General features: G+C 38.2%; 2 protein-coding genes across 2 annotated transcripts; both read left to right on the top strand.

The window, feature by feature from the left end:
* Nucleotides 1-1,947: 1,947 nt before the first annotated feature.
* Nucleotides 1,948-10,506, top strand: LOC107773723 (phytochrome C). The gene is made up of 4 exons (XM_016593147.2): nt 1,948-4,419; nt 4,939-5,755; nt 7,050-7,346; nt 8,922-10,506. The coding sequence occupies exons 1-4, from the start codon at nt 2,379-2,381 to the stop codon at nt 9,130-9,132; spliced, it is 3,366 nt and encodes a 1,121-aa protein (XP_016448633.1). The 5' UTR covers nt 1,948-2,378; the 3' UTR covers nt 9,133-10,506.
* Nucleotides 10,507-11,522: 1,016 nt separating this feature from the next.
* On the top strand, nt 11,523-16,384 carry LOC107773724 (putative pentatricopeptide repeat-containing protein At5g09950). Its single transcript, XM_016593148.2, has 2 exons — nt 11,523-15,997; nt 16,117-16,384. The coding sequence occupies exon 1, from the start codon at nt 11,609-11,611 to the stop codon at nt 14,789-14,791; it is 3,183 nt and encodes a 1,060-aa protein (XP_016448634.1). The 5' UTR covers nt 11,523-11,608; the 3' UTR covers nt 14,792-15,997; nt 16,117-16,384.
* Nucleotides 16,385-22,268: the final 5,884 nt, after the last annotated feature.

Here is a 22,268-nt window from a genome sequence, read left to right as displayed (position 1 = left end):
GTATCAGCTGTGCATCACGACTTGTTATTTTATGAACAAGGTTCGAAATGTGTATTCCGTGTTTTGGTGATGGGCCAGTCTGGAGGACTTGAGGCCAGGATTAGACCGTTGCTTAGGCTCGGTAGTTTCAGTTGTATAAACTTGTATAATTGGACTCATATGTCCGGTGGTAGTGTCCCTATGAGTGGAATTTGTAGCTCGATAAATGGATGGATGACCATATGATGATTTTATTATGACCGCGGGATGTATTCAGATGGTTAAGGGATGTAAAAAGGGACTATTGGGTATTTGATTTCTGTCTCGATTTGACATAGAGCCTCGAGTTATGAATGTGTTGAAGAATCTTTTATGTGGTGTAATTGTGGAACAAATTGAATTTTCGTGTCTTGTTGATGAGTTCAAACTCATGAAGGTTAAGTGATTACGTAGGAGTTGTGGGAGTAAAAAGGGAATAGAAAGATGCCAGTTTGAGGCTAAACATGCGGGTTATCACTTTTTTAAAGAGGCAACAAACAATATGTATTACAAATATGTGTACTCTTTTTCCTTCGCTAAGAGTTTTTCCCACGTGATTGTTTTTAGTAAGGTTTTAACGAGGCACATTATCTGTTATTGGACATCCAAGGGGGAGTGTTATAAATCCTGCTTGCAACGGTGGATGTCTTCCATAACAGGTTTTGGATTAGTTATGTATTCATAGCACGTTCCGATTTGGTTATGTATTCATAACAGGTTTCAGATTGATTATATATTCATAACTGGTTTTGGATTAATTATAGATTGATTTTGTATTCATAACAGGTTTTGGATTGATTTTTGTAACAACAAATTATGTCTATAAATAGGTTTATCATCATTGATGAACCTATTTGTGACACTCTGAAAACGTGATGATGAACCTATTTGTGACACTCTGAAAACGTAGAAATTATCTCTTCTACTATGATCATTCCCTTCTTATATTAACTTTTAGTTAATTACATAATTCTTGCTTTAATGCTTTTAATTCATAACAAAATCTACTTACTAAGATTACTAGTACTAATTTTAATGTAACGCTTTTAATTCATAACAAAAACTACTTACTAAGATTACTAGTACTAATATTGAACGGGTACTAATATTCAACCACAGTTTTCACTTTTCAGTAAAGAAGAGTAGTTAAACTTTTGCAGAAACTGTTTTTCAACTTTTGAAGAAACACCATCTTATTTTTGTTGTCGGTAAAAAAAATTACTCCTATTTAAAAAGAAAAGGAAGTGAGTTCTATAAATTAACACTATCAATTAAATTTACTTATAATAAGTAACTTTTTATGATAAAGTTTAAAATAAAATAATAATCGCTATAATTAATAATATATAATTTATGCTAATACATACTCAATCAGTCATAAATTATCTGTCATGTTTCTCTTTTACCCGCTCCTTAAAAAATATTAATTAGAAGGGATATTGGAATATTTTACCCTTATTTATATCTTAAGATATAATATTTCCGTTGAATATTTACTTTATTTACATGTTATCTCCATTTTCAAGAATAATTATTAATTATTTTCGTCTCGAACTTCTAAAATGACAAATATTTTTTTAAAAAAAGACAAATAATTTGAGGTAACTATTTTTAAAAATTACGACTAATCAATTAATTCCTAAATTATATTATATGTCGTGTACAGTGGCGGAGCCACACGCACCCAATGACTAAAAATATAGTGTAGCTGGGTAATTTTTTTTATTTTTAAATAAAATAAAATAAAAATATATATATTATATATTGACACCTTGGATCAGTTTATTTTAGGAACCGAACGTTAATAAAAATACGCATAGTATTAGTTACAACATACTTCATTTGGTTCCTCGTGATTGGTCTTTAAAATTAACTGCTGCCAGTCTTGAGTATTTAAAGCTTATTTTGGTAAAGCACGAAAAATAATATATGTATAAAGACTCTACTTTTAGCTAACCATTTTGCTTCATTTGGCTGGTTCTGAGTGGTTGAGAATCAGAACCACAAGTTGGAAAACTGAACTCCTTCTTAGCTTTTGTCCTTCTCCACATGGGGTTCTAGAAAATCTTTAAAAAAAATGGAATCTTGGATTGGTATAAGGTAGTAAGAGTCCACAAGTGGGTATCACCTTTTTCCTTTTGTTCTTTTATGGTGTTTTCTTAACTATGGAAGATTCTATTTGATATAAAGATTATGTAAATTCCTTCAATTTTGGTTGTTTCATTTCAGATTCTTGATTCTTCTAGGCTTTTCTGCATATATTATTTGATTAGGGTACTCAGTACTAACATAGGAGAATTGAGGAATTCCATCTTTCAATATTGATGTTTTCTTGTTACTGAAACAAAAGAGGATTAGAAATGTCTTCTAAATCTACAACAAGCAAGACTAATTGCTCTAGGAGCAGTTCAGCTAGGTCTAGACATGGTGCTCGTGTTGTTGCTCAAACCCCAATTGATGCAAAGCTCCACGTGGAGTTTGAAGAGTCTGAGCAGCAATTTGATTACTCTAATTCAGTTAACTTATCAAATTCCACTAGCAATGTTCCATCTTCAACTGTATCTGCTTATCTCCAGGAAATGCAAAGGGGAAGTCTAATTCAGCCATTTGGTTGTATGATTGCTATTGATGAGCAAAACTTCACTGTCATTGCGTATAGCGAAAATGCACCAGAAATGTTGGACTTGATACCTCATGCCGTTCCGAGCATCGAACAGCAAGAGGCTTTGACCTTTGGAACTGATGTCAGGACACTTTTTCGATCTTCAGGTGCTTCCGCGCTTGAAAAAGCAGCTAGCTTTGGAGAACTTAGTTTGCTTAATCCTATTTTGGTTCATTGTAGAAACTTGGGTAAGCCTTTCTATGCGATTTTACACCGCATTGATGTTGGGTTAGTAATAGATTTGGAGGCTGTGAATCCAAATGATGTCCCTGTAACCGCAGCTGGAGCATTAAAATCTTATAAGCTAGCTGCTAAAGCTATTGGAAAATTACAATCTCTGCCGAGTGGAGATATATCGTTGTTATGTGATGTATTAGTTAGAGAAGTGAGTCATTTGACAGGCTATGATCGTGTTATGGTTTATAAATTCCATGAGGATGAACATGGGGAAGTTATTGCAGAATGTCGTAAGCCTGAATTAGAACCTTACCTTGGCTTGCATTACCCTGCTACAGATATACCACAAGCTTCGAGATTTCTCTTCATGAAGAATAAGGTTAGGATGATATGCGATTGCTTAGCTCCACCAATTAGGGTGATCCAAGACCCGAGACTGGCTCAGCCGCTGAGCCTTGGTGGATCCGCATTAAGAGCTCCTCACGGCTGTCATGCACAATACATGGCCAATATGGGTTCTATTGCATCTATAGTGATGTCTGTGATGATTAGCGAGGAAGATGACGAGTTGGATAGTGACAAGCAAATGGCAAGAAAACTGTGGGGTTTGGTAGTTTGCCATCACACTTGCCCTAGATTTCTTCCTTTTCCTTTGAGGTACGCGTGTGAGTTCTTGGTTCAAGTTTTCAGTGTTCAGATCAATAAGGAAGTGGAAGTGGCAGCTCAACTTAGGGAAAAGCATATATTGCGAACTCAGACTGTTCTTTGTGACATGCTTCTAAGAGATGCTCCATTGGGAATCGTTAACCAGTCTCCTAATGTTATGGACCTTGTAAGGTGTGACGGGGCTGCACTTTACTATAGGAACAAACTCTGGTTGCTTGGTGTTACGCCAACGGAGTCCCAAATCAGAGATATAGCTGAATGGCTTAATGAATCTCATGGTAGTAGTACAGGTTTAAGCACCGATAGTCTCATGGAAGCTGGCTACCCAAGTGCTGCTGTGCTCGGTGATGCGGTATGTGGAATGGCTGCTGTAAAAATAACTTCAAAAGATTTTCTCTTCTGGTTCCGCTCCCACACAGCTAAAGAGATCAAGTGGGGTGGTGAAAAACATGATCCTGGAGACAAGGGTGACGGAAGAAAGATGCACCCAAGGTCATCATTTAAAGCCTTTTTGGAGGTTGTTAAGCGGCGGAGCCTACCTTGGGAGGATGTGGAAATGGATGCAATCCATTCCCTGCAGCTGATATTGCGAGGGTCTTTGCAAGATGAGGTTGCTGATTGTTCTAAAATGATTGTGAATGTCCCTGCTGTAGATACCAGTATAGAGAGAGTGGATGAACTTCGTATTGTCACAAACGAAATGGTTCGACTCATTGAGACAGCATCAGTACCCATTTTGGCTGTTGATGCTTCAGGCCGTGTTAATGGATGGAACTCTAAAGTTTCTGACTTAACGGGATTGCTTATAGAGAAAGCAATAGGTGTACCCTTGGTTGATTTGGTTATTGATGATACAACAAGCGCAATTAAGGGTGTGCTCTTCCTGGCTTTGCAAGGTGATACTCTGATTATTCTTTGCTTTTACTTTGTTTATTCAATATTTGCAATGCATGTAGAGGATCATACAGTTTGAAAAACCTTTTTATTTATTTTTCCTTTCTTAAATTAAAATTAATGCACGAGCTGCATCAGCTATGTCAAATTGTTTATTTATCAAGCCGTGGCATATTTTGTCCCATTTTGAGTTTGTTTCCTCATGTATAAAGACCTCTGAAGTGAAGCTCTAAAAAGAACAAAAAGAAATGTCAGAAACTGAAGTGGAATTAGATGAACTGTTTTGGACATTGCCGTTGTCCATTGTTTGGTCTTTCGCTCTTTTTGGCCCCTTATGTTATCTGAAACTTGTTCTTTATTTCTTCCTCAACGCTGGACATTAGACATATTAGGATTCCAACCTCCCTTCCTGTCTTTTTCTCTGATATGCTGCTTGACTTCCATGCAATAACTTATGTACTTGTTTTGTTCTTTTGGTACTTTTGCCTGGAAAATGATCTACTTTGATATTTAAATTGCAGGCAAGGAGGAGAAAAATGTAGAAATCAAACTCAAGACATTTGGTCCCCAAGAAAATGTCGGACCAATTACGTTAGTGGCTAATGCCTGCTGTAGTCGAGATGTAAAACAAAATATTGTTGGAGTTTGCTTTATTGGGCAAGATGTTACTGGGCTAAAACTCATTGAGGACAAATATAGCCGCATTCAAGGTGATTATGTTGGAATTGTCCGCAATCCCTCTCCTCTGATTCCTCCAATTTTTGTGATGGATGAACATGGAAGATGCGTGGAATGGAATGATGCTATGCACAAATTGACTGGGTTGAAGAGGGACGAGGTCATTGATCAAATGCTTCTTGGTGAGGTTTTCACAGTCAATAATTTAGGTTGCAGGGTGAAAGATGAAAACACACTAACAAAGCTCAGGATATTATTGAATAGAGTAATTGCTGGCTGGGAAGGTGAGAAATTGGTTTTTGGGTTATTTGATAAACAGGGTAAGTATATTGAAGCCTTAATTTCTGCAAATAAAAGGATTGATGGTGATGGTAAGGTAACTGGGGTCTTGTGCTTTCTGCATATTCCTAGTCCAGAACTTCAATATGCAATGCATGTGCAAAAGATGTCAGAACAAGCTGCTGAAAGTAGTCTAAATAAGTTGGCTTATGTTCGTCTTGAACTAAAAAACCCTTTAAATGGGATCAAGTGCATTCAGAATCTGCTTAAATCTTCTGATTTAAGCAATGATCAAAGTCATTTGCTGAAGACAAGTACAATGTGTCAAGAACAACTAGCCAAGATCATTGATGACACCGATATTGATAGCATTGAGGAATGGTATGATAATTTGACCTCCATTTTGTCGTTGTACTATTTATTTAAAGAAGAAATATCTGCTTTATGTTCAGGCCATTGACTGGTATTTCTGCACATCAGGATCATAGAAGTAGGTTCTATGAACTTGCAAAGGGATATTCTCATTGCCTGTTTTTCACAAATTGTTCGCCTGACATTTCAGGAGATTGCTAAGGAAGCTTTTTTTTTTCTTTTGATAAGTGTTTGCCAAGACAAGAGGGGTTGCTCTGATGGTAAGCAACCTCCACTTCCAACCAAGAGGTTGTGAGTTCGAGTCACCCCAAGAGCAAGGTGGGGAGTTCTTGGAGGGAAGGATGCCGAGGGTCTATTGGAAACAGCCTCTCTACCTCATGGTAGGGGTAAGGTCTGCGTACACACTACCCTCCCCAGACCCCACTAGTGGGATTATACTGGGTTGTTGTTGTTGTTGATAAGTGTTTGCCAAGGAAGCTGATCTGTCAGTTCTTCAAATCTTTGATTTTCAGAAGTCTTTGATGTATTTCTCTCTTCTTGATGTTAGTTTATGTATCTCTATGGTGAAGGACAGAGATGGATTGAAACGAATGAAGAAACGAGTGCTTAGTTCCCTGATAATTTAAAAAGCAAACGATCCACAATTTATGCTATGTGGTCACTATTAGGCTGAAGGCTCTTACCCTATAGGGAAGAGAAGAGAAAAGAACAAGAAGGGAAATTAGGAAAGGAAATAGTGGGCCAGAAATGAAACTGATCTGCTCTCTAGTTTCCAAACAGAGAATTACAGTGGACAAAACTGTGAATTGAAAATTTGGTGTCAGGTCTTAAAAAATACATTTTCTCTCTTTTTAAGGAATCATGGGTGGCGATGCATCAGTTAAATAACTTGATTTAACATCACTTAGCAAAGGAAGAAAAGAGCAGGAGGAGTAAGCTCATGGGTTAACAAGAAGTTATAGAGTTGAGGGTGGAATATATAGTGTGACGGATCCATGACGTAAATTTGATGGATGATTGCTACCTTAAAATGTGAAATTTGTACTGTTAATCAGGAAAGTAATCTGAAGTAGCTGTTAGTAAACCATATACCCGCCGGAGTCTATGATTATCACACAAAGCAGTTTGTGATAATGTTTGCGCTCATTATTGCACTATGGCATCTTAAGGTCACACCAATTTGCATCTCTTGAATCATTTAGCACATATTAGATGTGATAGATCTGGTCCTGAAGAGGCATCAGATATTTGTTATCTTTATATATTTTTGGACCAGTCCTGATCATTGCAATATTTCTTTCAGCTATATGGAAATGAACTCTTGTGAGTTCAATCTTGGCGAAGTTGTTACAGTGGTCATCAATCAAGTTATGATTCTAAGTCAGGAGCGCAAGGTTCAGGTCACATGCGATTCACCTGTCGAACTATCAAACATGTACCTGATTGGTGACAGTTTGAGGCTTCAACAAGTCCTTTCTGACTTTTTGACCACAGTTATCCTCTTTACTGTTCCTTTTGAAGATTCCTCTGTGGTGCTCAGAGTAATTCCAAGAAAGGAACGTATAGGGACCAAGATGCATGTCATGCATCTTGAATTCCGGTAATCAGTTCTTATCTCTCAGATTTGGATTTATTGATTATCTTGCATGCAAGTCATTTAATAAAATGAAGTCTGCATGCCTGTTTTAGATTGTAAGGAAGTAATTACTGCTAATTATATTAATGTAGTCCTGGCTTGGTTGTCAGGGTGGTGATTGTACTCCATGATTCTTACTATGCATCTTTTGCTGTTTTATGGGAAAGCATAATTCGTGCTGCTTAAATTGTTTAAACAAAGTAAATTATATTAATTCGACTTTAACTTTTGTTGTGACAAAGTGGGCAAGTTCCACTCTTTTTTTTCCTCTCTCTTGAATTGGAGGTGACCGATGCATAAAAAGGCTAAATAATGCCTTTTGGCCTAGTGAAACAGCATTAAAATGCCGTATTGCACGTCAATCTTTTGACTCTCTTAACGTAATATGGTGTCAAATTAATAAGCATATTAAATAGGGGCAATCTGCCTCTAATTTCTTTTCGCTGATCGGTCAGTATTTACCTAGAAGTAGCAGATGCAGTGCTCGATTATGATTTATAGCAGTTTTCACTGATTGACCAGAGGTTTTGAATCTTGAAACTATCTGGAATGATCCTTTCGTCTCCCTTTAGTAAAATGGAATATATTACGTACATTATCATACTATCCAGCATTTTCTTCTAGTTAAAGAAAAGGGTATGGATAGAGGAGGAGGGGCAAGTTACCCATAGGGGTTAGATCAATTGGCAAAGCTTGAGGGACTTTGTGTCTTAGGTTGTAGGTTTGATGCGCCAAGCGAACTAACTCTGGTATTTAAGTGTCCCTGAGTTGTGAAAGCTGCGGGTTGGCCCAAAGGGTCGGCTGCTGATGGATTTCTCGGTCATAAAAACAACAACATACCCAGTATAATCCTATATAGTGGGGTCTAGGGAGGGTAGTGTGTACGCAGACCTTACCTTTACCTTGTGGAGATAGATAGGCTGTTTCCAATAGACCCTCGGCCAAAAAAAAAAAGGGAGAAGGGGCAAGTTGAGAGTACCCTCCATAAAAGAAAGAAGAAAGAAAAAAAATATAAAATCTCTCGATTTATCCAAATTTCATAGTGCTGCAATTTTTTTGATAACCAGCTGCAATTTATTATCTATATTCTTCCAAATTATTGTACTTTCGCATCCGTATGACCATTCTAACTATTTGAAGGGGAAAATTGATCACTTTGTGAAAATAAGAAAGAAGTATACAAGTAGACAAACAAAATTTCAACATTACGCATAAAACCAAGTGAGGGGACAAAATACAATCATTTAAACCCACAGCTTCCACGGTGCACTAAAAGAATTTAGATACATTACAAACTTTTCATCATAGGAGGTGGTTATATGTTCTTACCAAGGATACATAATATTATTATTTTTATTTTGGGTACGCTAGATTCTTAACTACTTGAACTTGTAATCTTTTTGTTTTATACCATGTTAAAATCTCACTTCAAATGATAAAAGTATCTCATCCCTCTTTCCTAATTCTTCAGATAAGGTTTCCTTTATAGTTTGATAGATTGATCTGATTCCATTTTACGTAAATCTAACTATATTGCAGAATCACTCATCCAGCCCCAGGCGTACCTGAAGAGCTAATTCAACAGATGTTCTACTACAGTCAGAGTATATCAAGGGAAGGTCTTGGCCTATACATCAGCCAGAAACTTGTTAAAATCATGAATGGAACCGTCCAGTATCTTCGGGAGGCGGAGAGATCCTCATTCATTATCTTCGTTGAATTTCCACTGACAGACCAGAGCAACCACTAGCATCAGCGTTCCCGACTATCCTGCTGCAGTCAACACATATTTACATGAAATTCTTAAGACAAGCTTGCCAAGATTTTCACAAACTGATAGCCAAAATCTGCTGATGGTCACATTTCATTATTTCTAGTGGTTCTTCTCTGTTTACCAAGGCTCTTGCAAATGGAATTCACTAGAACTGAGTGGAGAATTTCTTTGCTGATCTCTTTGCTTCATCAGGGGCATACTGGCTCAAGATTCCAGAAAAGGCTTATTTCAGAGAATCAGTTAATCTGTTGCTCGATGAGCCTTTTGCAGTGATGGTTTTAGAAGTGGAGAATTTCGATTCTCCTCCATGTTATCTACATAAAAGCTGCACATGCCAGTCTCTTCTCCTTCAGGACCATTAATTGCAAAAATCGCATTTCGAGGGCAGAGGATCTTCTTTTCTACTTTGACGGGGGCATCTTGATATTTATTTAGGCACATTGTTATATTACTGTCCCGGGTTTTTCTCTGCCAAGACTTGCATCAATTTCTGGTGGAGGAATTTCCATGGTTGAAGTGTTTCCAGTTTTCTCCATGGCTTCTCCAGTGTCAAATCCCACATCTGTTGAGGGGGTATGCGTTGTGATCTCCTTACATGGTCTTGCGCAATCATCCGAGCTAGGTTTTGGGGGGTTAAATTAGGCTCAAAGGCCATATCTTCACAGGGTATCAGAATCAGATTCATTGGTCACTGTTGTTGTGTTGCTCAATGTTTGGCCCTCGTAATCCACGCTCCAGTTGTCCAGTCTTGGGCGTGTGAGGGAGTGTCAAGTCCCACATTGGTTGATGGGGTATGGATTGTCGTCTTCTTATACGGTCTCAGGAAATCTTCCTCTCAGGAGCTAGCCTTTGGGGTTGACGATGTCTAAGTTCCACATCCAGAGAGTCCAGCATAACTTAGTTGTCAAAGAACATATCTTTCTTCTAACAAATTAACTGGCACAATGTAAAGGACACACATTAGATACTCCTATTTTCTTTAATTTATACAACATTGTGCAGTGAAATTTTCTTGGAATAGATCAAACTTCCAGATTGAGACCATTGATGAAGTTGAATGGTGAAGCAGATCTGGTTTTAGCTTATCAGCTGGAATACAAGATCAAGTGCTGCTAACTTGACTCGCTAATGTCAGCAACTGTTGGGTGCCTGAGCTATACCGTTATGTTGCAATACTATGGAAGAACTGTATTATTACTTTGTTTTGCAACTGTTGTATATTTAGTTTGGCTCATGTGAGATATCCCAGGTTTTTTTGGCCCAATCTCATTCTTTTTAGCTGAACTTATCAATTCAGGATGGTTTTCATATAGCAGTTCCGATTAAAGATAATGGAAAACATCTCTTTTTCGTCTTTTGTTCTTTCCCTTTTATAACGACAACAAAAAAATGAGTGAATTCTCACAAGTGGGTTTGGGAAGGCTAGTGTGTACGCAGACATTACCACTTCCATAGGAGCGCAGAGAGGCTTTCTTTCCCGTTTCTTTTTTATTGTCATTGGCTCAGAGTCATAGGCTGAATGTCCTGTTATCTGACATGTAGACTAGGTAACTTCTTGCGGTCATATTATAGCTAGTTCTTTTTCCTGGTTATTGTGGTGACAACAACAACAACAACAACCCAGTAAAATCTCACTAATGGGGTCTGGGGAGGGTAGTGTGTACGCAGACCTTACCCCTACCCGAAGGAATAGTGAAAATAAGATTTATTCTATTTTGCTAAAAGAATTATGCAGTAACTATGAAGTGCATTTATTCTATTATTATGTATCTTTCAAGACTGCATTTGTAAATGCTACCAATGGAAGAAGAGTGAGCTTTAATTTATAGGAGATTGTAGCCCTTCTTATGGCTAGTGGGAATTGATTCAACGGCCTCACAGAGGTTTTGAACCCCCTTAACTATTAAACTATGCTTTTGGACTATGTCAAGGAGATTTATAACATATAGAGGCATAAAATGGATTTTGCCTTATATGTGTAATTTTCCGACGAATGGGTTCGTGAACCCCCTTCTGCCTCCCTAAATCCGCCTCTGTCTCAATAGTCAGTACCATGACTTGCAGAACACCAAAGAGGAACTCTATTATTGTGCCCAGACTCGTCCTAACCTTTAACCTAATACTCTCTCGGTTCTAATTTATGTGGCACCCTTGGTCTGTCTAAAAAGAATGACACATTAATATATTTAAAATAATTTTACTTTAAAATTTTCATTTAACCCTTATAATAAAATAATTATTTATATTTTTTCAAACCACAAGTTTTAACGGTCAAATAGCTCTATGCTGTGATCTCTTTTGATTAATGGAATTAAGATGGTCCAACATTAATAAGGCTTGCTACCGTTTTTTAAAGTCATCAAATGAAATTCTTCAGAGCTGAAATGGCGCCAAGGTTAAAATGAGGCAGCAAAATATTTTTGAGCTCTATCAGCGGTGACCATTTTTCACCATGTTTATGGCAGCACTTATACAAACACGACACAAACTACTACTCCATCAAAATCCAAACCCCACTTATACTTTCAGCACATTTGCAGCTTCAGTTCTTCAGTCTTTTTCGAATGACTTTGCTTATCCCACCATCACTACAACAAAAGACAAAGCTTTTCATCCATACCAAAAGCCAACCTATTTTGTTCCTACAGTTTCAGACAAGTGCGAGTTTCTCGTCCAAAAATACTTGTTTTCTTGTTCTGAATTCAATGCGCAAAGACTCCATTTGGATATTATAAAAAATGGGGTTGATAAAGATTTGTATTTGTGTAACACCCTTATTAATTTGTACGTCAAAAGTGGTGATTTGGTCTCTGCCCATGATATGTTCGACAGAATGCTGGACAGAAATCTAGTTACCTGGGCGTGCTTGATTACGGGTTATTCGCGAAATGCGATGCCTGATGAGGCATGCCATGTTTTTCGTGAAATGGTTTCGTCGGGGTTTATTCCTAATCATTATGCTTGTAGTAGTGCTTTGAGGGCTTGTCAGGGTTTAGGTGCTTGTGGGCTTAGGTTGGGAATGCAAATTCATGGTTTGCTTTTGAAAACAGGACGTGCTTCTAATGAGGTTGTTTCCAATGTCTTGATCTCGATGTATGGAGGTTTTGCAGGTACTGGTGATTATCCATGGCGTGTTTTTGAAGAGATAGAGAATAAGAATTCAGCATCTTGCAATTCTATTATTTCAGTTTACTCTCAGCGAGATGCAGTTTCTGTGTTTCAGCTCTTCTCTGATATGCAAAAAGAAGATTTGGGGTTTATTTTTATACCAACTGAGTTCACTTTTGGCAGCTTAATTACAGCTGCTGCTAAGCATGTTAATTATGGTTTGTCTTTGCTGAAGCAGCTACTGGCTAAAATAGAAAAATCTGGACTTTTGGAAGACTTGTATGTAGGAAGTGCTCTGGTTAGTGGTTTTGGAAGGTTTGGGTGTCTCGATACTGCTATGAAGGTTTTTAAACAGATGGGTACAAGGAATGCAGTGTCCACGAACGGGCTCATGGTCGGATTGGTGAGACTGGGTCAAGGAGAAGACGCGACCAGAGTTTTTATGCAGATGAGAGACTTGGTTAAAATCAATTCTGATTCATTCGTTGTTCTTTTCGGTGCTTTTCATGAATTCTCTTTGTTGGAAGAAGGGAGAAGAAGAGGTCGAGAGCTACATGCCTATGTTATCCGAACTGGTTTGTGTGACTCCAAGGCTGCTATTGGAAATGCTCTGATTAATATGTATTCTAAATTTGGTGAAATCCAGATTGCTCGTTCTGTTTTTGAGATCATGCTCGATAAGGATTCAGTATCATGGAACTCTATGATCTCCGCTCTAGATCAAAATGATTGTTTTGAAGATGCAATATCAACCTTCCAAATTATGAGAAGAACAGGATTGATGGCTTCAAATTACTCATTGATAAGTTCTTTGAGTTCTTGTGGAAACCTGAATTGGATAAGATTGGGGGAACAACTGCACAGTGAAGGGATAAAGTTAGGACTAGATTTTGATGTTTCAGTGTCTAATGCTCTTCTTGCTTTGTATGCTGATACTGGATGTGTGACTGAATGCAAGAAATTGTTTACCTTAATGCCAGAGTATGATCTTGTTTCATGGAATACCATTATCGGTGCATTAGGTGATTCTGAGACATCTATTTCTGAAGCTATAGAGAACTTCACACAGATGATGCGTGCTGGATGGAGTCTCAACAATGTGACGTTTATAAATATCCTTTCAGCAATATCATCACTTTCTCTTCTTGGTCTTGTTCGTCAAATCCATGCTCTGGTGCTAAAATATAGTGGAATGGATGCTAATGCTATTGAAAATTCATTTCTTGCTTGCTATGGTAAGTGCGGGGAAATGGATGACTGTGAGAACATATTCTCTCGGATGTCTGACAGGAAGGATGATATGAGTTGGAATCTAATGATCTCTGGATATTTACACAATGAGGTCTTACCAAAAGCCATGGATTTAGTCTGGCTTATGCTGCACAAGGGTCAGAAATTAGATGGCTTCACATTTGCCTCTGTTCTCAGTGCATGTGCCTCAATTGCAACATTGGAGCATGGCATGGAAGTTCATGCTTGTGCGATTAGATCCTGTTTGGAATCTGACGTTGTTGTTGGGAGTGCTCTTGTTGACATGTATGCCAAATGTGGAAGAATAGATTATGCTTCCAGGTTTTTTGAGTTGATGCCAGTACGAAATATATATTCATGGAACTCAATGATTTCTGGTTATGCACGGCATGGACATGGACATAAAGCACTAGAGCTTTTTACAAAAATGAAGCTGGAAGGTCAAACACCTGACCATGTCACTTTTGTTGGTGTCTTATCAGGTTGTAGCCACGTGGGATTTGTTGAGCAGGGCATGGATTACTTTGATTCCATGAGCAAACAATATGGTCTGACACCACGGATTGAGCATTTCTCATGCATGGTTGATATCCTGGGACGAGCAGGTCAGATGGATAAATTGGAGGACTTCGTCAACAAAATGCCATTAAAACCCAATGCACTCATTTGGAGGACTGTGCTTGGAGCCTGTGGTCGAGCAGGCGGTCGTAAAACAGATCTAGGTAGGAAGGCTGCTCACATGCTCTTAGAGCTGGAACCTCATAATGCTGTGAACTATGTGCTTCTTGCAAATATGTACGCTTCGGGAGGGAAATGGGAGGATGTGGCAGAGGCTCGGCGTGCAATGCGAGAAGCTACGGTAAGGAAAGAAGCTGGATGCAGTTGGGTTAACATGAGAGATGGTGTTCATGTTTTTGTAGCTGGTGATCAATCACATCCAGATAAAGACGCAATTTATGAAAAACTTAAGGAATTGCACAAGAAGATTAGGGACGCAGGGTATGTGCCACAGATTAAATATGCCTTGTATGATCTTGAACTGGAGAATAAGGAAGAACTCCTCAGCTATCATAGCGAGAGACTTGCAGTTGCCTTTGTTCTTACACGGAAATCAGATATGCCGATAAGAATAATGAAAAACCTCCGAGTTTGTGGGGACTGTCACTCTGCCTTCAAATACATATCACAAGTTGTTGGTAGACAAATAGTATTACGAGACTCCAACAGATTTCATCATTTTTTTGATGGAAAGTGTTCATGTAACGATTACTGGTGATATATCAGATGCTGTCTAACTTGGAGAAAGGGATACTGCGTAATGAGGCAGCAATGAAAAGGTAGCATGTCACGAGGACCTCAACATGAAGTTACTAAAGCGTGCCATAATCTTGATATCATTTGAATTACTTGCCATATTTCTTAAATATTTTATGGCATGAATCAGCTAGAATGACAATAAATGACACCATGAAATCAAAGGAGCATGGAGAAGGTAAGGAGAATTACGCATATCAAACCCACTTTAAAACTGTAGCCAAGTTGATGGTAGGCAAATAGTATTATTAATCTCCTGCAAATTCATCATTTTGTGCACCCGAGTGAGTGACTTATTGTCAATGAAGTTGGAAAGACCTTGGCAGATCAGGGTTCAAAACTTCAAATACCAGCAGAGGCAAAAAAAAATGATAGATAATTTCTTCTTATATGTCTAAGCTTGCGGACAGAGTTACCCATGTATTTGTACTGGTAGGAGGTAGCAGGTACTCAGTGAATTAGTCGAGGTGGGCGCAAGTTGGTTAGTACACCACCATTATTGAAAGTATAATGATTTCATCATTTATCTGATGGGAAGTGTTAATTTAATGATTATTGGTAATAGATCAAATGCTGTCTAACTTGGAGAAGGGATGTTGCTTATGAGGCGTTTCAAAACAGACGAAACATGAAAGGCTTAGCGTGTCACCTCTGAAGTATGGAAGAGAAGCATTTGGTTTGTAAGGCTTGAACTATTTATTCTGGTGGTGATCTCAACCTGAAGTTACTAAAACGTACCATACTCCTACTGTTGATTGAATTACTTGTCATATTGCCATATTTGTTCGAATATGTGCATGAATTGGCTAGAGTGACAGCAAATGGCAACATGAAATCAAAATTGCATGTACAGGGTAAACTTTTTTAAAGGTGCTCTTGCACATTAAAGGCCTTTGGTTTTGCTGGACAATTTCATTGTGCAGACTCCAACAGATCATATAAAATCCAGTTTTCAATCTCTAAGGAACTCATCCTTTGGGTGGGTGGTGCATGGGAAGCCTGGTCTTGTCTTCAAGTTAAACACACACCCAAGTTACTCTATACTGTGGGATGACTGTACGAAGAGAATACAGCTGCCAACTCGAGGTAGAAGTTGACAGCAGTATGACTGAAAATATTTAACATTGTCAAGGACAATTTCCAACAACAACTTCTTGATGAAAGGCTGGTATGTTCCTGAGCAGTATGTTTTCTTATGTGGTAACTTGTCTTCTTCATCTCAGAATGTTTGATAAAACAGTGTCTATATTACCCAGAAGGTTTTACTTCTGTTCTCTGCATGTGCAGGACTGAGTCCTCTTGTTCAAGACGCAAGTAGCTACAAACTTATGTTACATTTTAGATGGACACAATAACATGCAGGAGGATGATGAATGAGTGAGTTGGAATTTCTCACCCTAGGAAAAGCATATTTTGGCAAAGAGAGATTTTGTCGGTGTTTGTACTCGGTATTATCTTTTACATGGTTGATGTTGATTACATGGGAAAAGACAGGATTAGTTTGTTTACCAATATCTTGTCCTTTTTAATTTTTGAAATAAAATGGCTAATGCACGGATATCTCGTCGCATGTTTGCAATAGCGTTCATACATAGTTTACCCCCTGTCCTATGGACCAAATCCCCGTGACACATTTTTTGCGGACAAAAATTACTTTACACACTCAACATTTTCAAAGCGTGTCTAAGACACACCACTTTTGCCAAATGGCCAGCGCGTGTTTGACAAAAATGACTAAGCGCGTAAAACCTCTATATATTTTGTCCAAATCCTTGTGTCAGCCCACGTGTTAAGATTTTATTTGATTTTCTTTGTTTTTCTTATTTTAATAGATAAAAAGAAAAGAGAAAAAAGGCATCATCCCTTCATCCCCAATTGAACCCCTGCCATTCCCCGTTGTCCCTGTCACGACCCATTTTCTGAACAAGCCGTGACCGGCACCCGATCACTAAACATGACCGAGCGAACCATCTGTGCTTATCAAATCTATTATAACTTCAAATTTTAGATGCAATAAGGCAATACTTTAAACAAATACTTTTGATTAATTTAAATATTTAAAATAAATCAACTCCAAAACTTTATTCGTAGTAACTACCGAAATACTGCTAAGTTATTATCAAAACATCTGAATCTTAACCCACCGACTGTGTCTATGAAGCCTCTACTGATAAACTGACGCACTGCTCAGGACATGAGATTTCCTGGCCAGTTCTCTAAGTGAATAAAGAAATAGCTAAATAAAGATGACTCTAAGGAGTACTCCGCGAACAAAAGCGGAGCTCACCAATAGCACTGGAAGTGAGGGAAGTCCTAACCCGTAGCCTGTTCGCCTGCAAAACCGGTTCCTACGTTGTACTGTAGACCAACGTAGGTTCCCAAAAGAGAACGTCAGTACCATCCATTGTACTCAGTAAGTCTCAACGACAGGGGACGAAACTTTAATAATATATACATTACAAGCAAAGATTCTAAATGCATGTAAAACATAAAGCTTATAAGAACAATTCTAAAATAATTGCATAATAGCAGTTTATGAATATTCTAAAAGAAATTCTTTTCTTTTTCTTTTAAAAAAAAATACATCACTTTATACTTTGGGAGTTCTAACTATCCTGACCTATTTCTGTTTTAGTCACCGTGTGATTGGCACGGGTTCGATCCCAACCTGATCGAATAGGCCCAATCCACGAGGTGCCACTCGCTTCATGGTTCACAGCTCTCATGTATCATACCTTAGCCTGGCTAAGTAAATTCTCAACAACGAGACCCTCGGCTCGTGTGCTCCCTACTTTGGCACAAGTAGTTTCAGGAAGTCAACGCCTTGGTCAGGACCCTCGGCCTGGACGATGACCCCTTCTCAGAATAAAGGATACTTTCAAAAATCTTCTCTTTCTAAAACTTCTTCTTGTGACTTTTCAAGTATACAGTTCCTTTTTCACATGATAACTCATTTTGTTGTTACGGAAGTTAAATTAAAAATGAAATTGGCCTGCTTTCTGGTCCTTCGAGTTACAACGTTGACTAGTAATTCTTCTGTTTCTCTTTCTCTGTGATAAACTTATGTGTTGTTTGCTAATATATTAGAATAAATCATCTAAACTTTAACTAGAACAATTCTAAGCCAATAGGTACTTACTCGCTCCAATTAAGTACATATTAACTCTTTTAAATAATTCATCAAATACCTTGTATGCGTGCTTTTGTGAGTTAAACCATTTTAGTAACGGGTTATATCAACTCACCTCAAAACTCCTTGAGTCAATACGTAGGCCCCAGTCCAATTTATACCCGTCAAATAATTGATTCTACAACGACCAGTGCATTTGAATTAATTTCAAAGTTTCACGCCTAAACATGGAACTTACTGTTGATACAGAGAAAGAAAGTAATTAACTATCCAATTCTTATACTGTACGATAATTGAGAATAAAAAATTTTATATACTTGAGTACAAGAATTAGTGATTTGTAAAGAAACCTAGAACTTCCTGTTGCCTGCGTGAGTAAGCTGGCCGTGGTTCTCTGTTCGTGAGAACGAAGAGAATGCTTGTTCTCGTATAAGGATTTTCAATCCTTTTTGGTTACAACAACCCTTTATGGGCTTTTAGGCTTGCCCCCCCTTATTTTTGTATTATTGCTTTTTTTATTTATTTGTTTTGTTTTGTTTTCACTTAACTAATAATTAATGATATCCACTTTCAATAATTAATAATATTAAAATTATTAATATTCCCCTAATTGTATATCCAATTCTTTATAAATAGAGAAGTAACTCAAAAATCAATCACAAGAGTTTAAATCCGTAATAGAAGTATAATTTTAAGATTAAAAAAAATTTAATTCTATATTTAGCGAGTGCTTAAACTTCTATAGATTTGAGGAGTGTTACAATCTTCTCTCCTTAAAAACATTCGTCCTCGAATGTTGCTAGGGCCTTATTCTTAAGCTAATAATCATTCCTTAAGTTCTTGAACTTTTTAAGTTTTCTTAGCACTACTAACTTTCCCAAGGGACTCAAAAATTTTGGCTAACTTCCTAAATTTTCAAAAATTTCGGCAGAGTCTCCTCTGTAAATTGGACTATCCAAAAAAATATCTCTGTCACCAATACCACAACTACACCAACAACAACCAAATATACCATAACAGGCCATTCATATGCACCATACACAACTCATAAACTAATTACTCATACTCCGGCAAGGAGGTACCACAATAACCAACCAAAATCTAAAGCACAATACTTCTGCAAAAAGTAAATAACTGTAATGAATTAAATATACTCTGGGATGGCACTAAATTATTAAATAACTAAATATACTCAGACAGAAACTAAATTACTTCAACAACTAAGTATAATCTAGCAAGGACATAAACACATGCTAACTTGTATTTAATAAATAAAATATATATGCCAAGCCAAACTTAGGTTCACATACCTTTTTCCTCAAATAAATATGGATATTTCTTCCTCATATCTTCCTCGACCTCCCACGTAGCCTCTTTTGAATCATGATTACTCCACAAAACTTTTACCGATGCTATATCTTTTATTCTCAACTTTCTTACTTGCCTATCGAGAATTTCTATAGGTACCTCTTCATAAGTCAAGCCTTCTTTAATTTCTATGGTATCGGCAGGTATTATATGCGACTCATCATGAATGTATTTTCTAAGCATAGACACATGAAAAACAGGATGAACAGAGGACAACTCAACGGGCAACGCTAGCTCATAAGCCACGTTTCCCTTCTTTTCTATAATCTCATAAGGTCCAATAAATCTAGGACTAAGTTTCTCCTTCTTACCAAACCTCATAACTCCTTTCATTGGTGAAACTTTCAAAAACACCTTATCACCAACCATGAACTCTAAGTCACGATGCCTCTTGTTAGAATAGGACTTTTGACGATTCTGAGCCACTTTCAGTCTTTCTCTGATTAGCTGGACTTTCTCTAAGGCCTCACAAACAAACTCTGGACCAATCAATGGAACCTCTGCTGGTTCAAACCAACCCACTGGAGACCTACATCTTCGCCCATACAACGCTTCATAAGGAGCCATACCAATGCTGGCCTGATAGCTGTTATTGTAAGCAAATTCTATAAGTGGCAAGTGATCATCCCAATTACCTCTAAAATCTATAACACATGCCTGCAGCATATCTTTGAGTGTCCTTTCTGCCTGGCCATCGGTCTGTGGATGGAAAGCGATGCTCAAATTGACCTTGGTACCTAATCTTTTCTGAAATGCCTTCCAAAAATGCGCCGTGAACTGAGGGACTCTGTCAGATATGATTGAAACTGGAGTGCCATGCAATCGGACTATTTCTTTGACGTACAACTGCGCATACTGCTCTGCGGAATCTGTCGTCTTTACTGGTAGGAAATGCGCGGACTTTGTCAGTCGGTCTACAATAATCCAAATTGAATCATGCTTACGGTATGTGCGAGGTAGACCTACTACGAAATCCATATTAATCATCTCCCATTTCCACTGTGGTATTTCTATATCTTGAGCTAGGCCACCAGGCCTCTGATGCTCGGCTTTGACTTGCTGGCAATTCAAATATTTAGCCACATTATCTGCTACTTGCTTCTTCATGCCTTTCCACCAATACAACCCTTTCAAGTCCAGATACATTTTGGTAGCACCTGGGTGGATAGAGTACATCGAGCTGTGAGCTTCTTCCATTATGGACTTTCTAAGACCATCTACATCAGGCACACATAACCGATCATTCAACTTTAAAACTCCGTCACTTCCTAGAGTGAAAATAGTGATTTCTTTATTTCTGACTCCTTCTTTTAACTTCATTAAGTACGGATCTTCGTCTTGCTTAGCCTTAACATGCACAACAAGGGAGGATTGCGCTAAGGCATAAGCAGTTATACCTCCTTCTTCGGTCTCATCCAATCTAATCCCATCATTTGCTAGTTTTTGAATTTCTCGACCCAAAGATCGCCTTTGTACTGCAAGATGGGCCAAGACACCCATTGACTTCCTACTAAGTGCATCTGCTACCACATTAGCTTTGCCCGGGTGATAAAGGATATTGATGTCATAATCTTTCAATAGCTCGAGCCACCTTCTTTGTCTCAAATTTAATTCTTTTTGCTTGAAAATGTACTGGAGGTTTTTGTAATCTGTAAACACTTCAGAATGCTCGCCATAAAGGTAGTGTCGCCATATCTTTAATGCAAACACCACTGCTGCAAGTTCCAAGTCGTGAGTGGGGTAGTTCTTTTCATGATTCTTTAACTACCTGGAAGCATAAGCAATAACTTTTCCATATTGCATAAGAACACAACCAAGACCCACTCTAGAGGCATCACAATACACTGTGAATCCACCCGAACTTGTCGGCAAGGTTAACACAGGTGCAGTAGTCAACCTCTTCTTTAACTCTTGAAAACTCTACTCACAAGCGTCTGACCACTGGAACTTAACTGCTTTCTGAGTCAACTTAGTTAATGGAGCTGCAAGTGAGGAAAATCCCTCTACAAACATTCTATAGTATCCAGCTAACCCCAAGAAACTCCTGATTTCGGTTGGCGTTGTCGGCCTAGGCCAGTTCTTGACTGCTTCTGTCTTCTGAGGATCTACTTTTATGCCTTCACTAGATACCACATGGCCTAAGAATGCCACGGACTGCAACCAGAACTCACATTTTGAAAACTTGGCATAAAGCTCATTCTCCTTCAAGGTCTGCAAGGCTATCCTGAGGTGTTCGGCATGTTCATCCTTGCTCTTAGAGTATACCAAAATATCATCTATAAACACGATAATAAAGGTATCAAGGAATGGCTTGAAAACTCTGTTCATGAGGTCTATGAATGCAGCTAGAGCATTTGTCAACCCGAAGGACATTACTATAAATTCATAGTGCCCGTAGCGAGTTCTAAAGTCTGTTTTAGATATATCCTCTTCTCTGATTCTCAACTGGTGGTACCCCGACCTCAAGTCTATCTTTGAAAAGTACTTTGCACCCTGAAATTAATCAAATAAATCATCAATTCTTAGAAGTGGGTACTTGTTCTTAATGGTAACTTTATTCAACTGCAGATAGTTAACGCACATTCTGAGAGACCCATCTTTCTTCTTGACAAACAGGACCGGGGCACCCCACGGTGAAACACTCGGCCTGATGAAGCCCTTGTCAAGAAGATCTTTCAACTGTTCTCTCAACTCATTAAGTTCTGCTGGAGCTATCCTATAAGGAGGTATAGATATGGGTTGAGTGCCTGGCATGAGATCGATGCCAAAGTCTATGATTCTTTCAGGAGGAAGTCCGGGAAGGTCATCTGGGAAAACTTCTGGAAATTCTCTAACAACTGGCACAAAGTGAAGAGCTGGTGGTTCTGATTCTGGATTAATGATGTGAGCCAAATAGGCGAGACACCCCTTACCGATTATTCGTTGTGCCTTAAGGTAAGAA

This window comes from Nicotiana tabacum, chromosome 2 (assembly GCF_000715075.1).
Source record: "Nicotiana tabacum cultivar K326 chromosome 2, ASM71507v2, whole genome shotgun sequence".
Lineage (NCBI taxonomy): Eukaryota > Viridiplantae > Streptophyta > Magnoliopsida > Solanales > Solanaceae > Nicotiana > Nicotiana tabacum.
The sequence above is the reverse complement of the archived record's forward strand: the minus strand, read 5'-3'. Positions and strand labels throughout refer to the sequence as shown.

What these genes read in the sequence shown, in the direction of transcription:
- LOC107773724 (XM_016593148.2), top strand. Translation starts at nt 11,609, where the DNA reads ATGTTTATGGCAGCACTTATACAAACACGACACAAACTACTACTCCAT.
- LOC107773723 (XM_016593147.2), top strand. Translation starts at nt 2,379, where the DNA reads ATGTCTTCTAAATCTACAACAAGCAAGACTAATTGCTCTAGGAGCAGT. An exon ending in GCTCTTCCTGGCTTTGCAAG is followed by an intron (nt 4,420 to 4,938) that starts GTGATACTCTGA and finishes TTTAAATTGCAG; the next exon opens with GCAAGGAGGAGAAAAATGTA. An exon ending in ATTGATAGCATTGAGGAATG is followed by an intron (nt 5,756 to 7,049) that starts GTATGATAATTT and finishes TATTTCTTTCAG; the next exon opens with CTATATGGAAATGAACTCTT.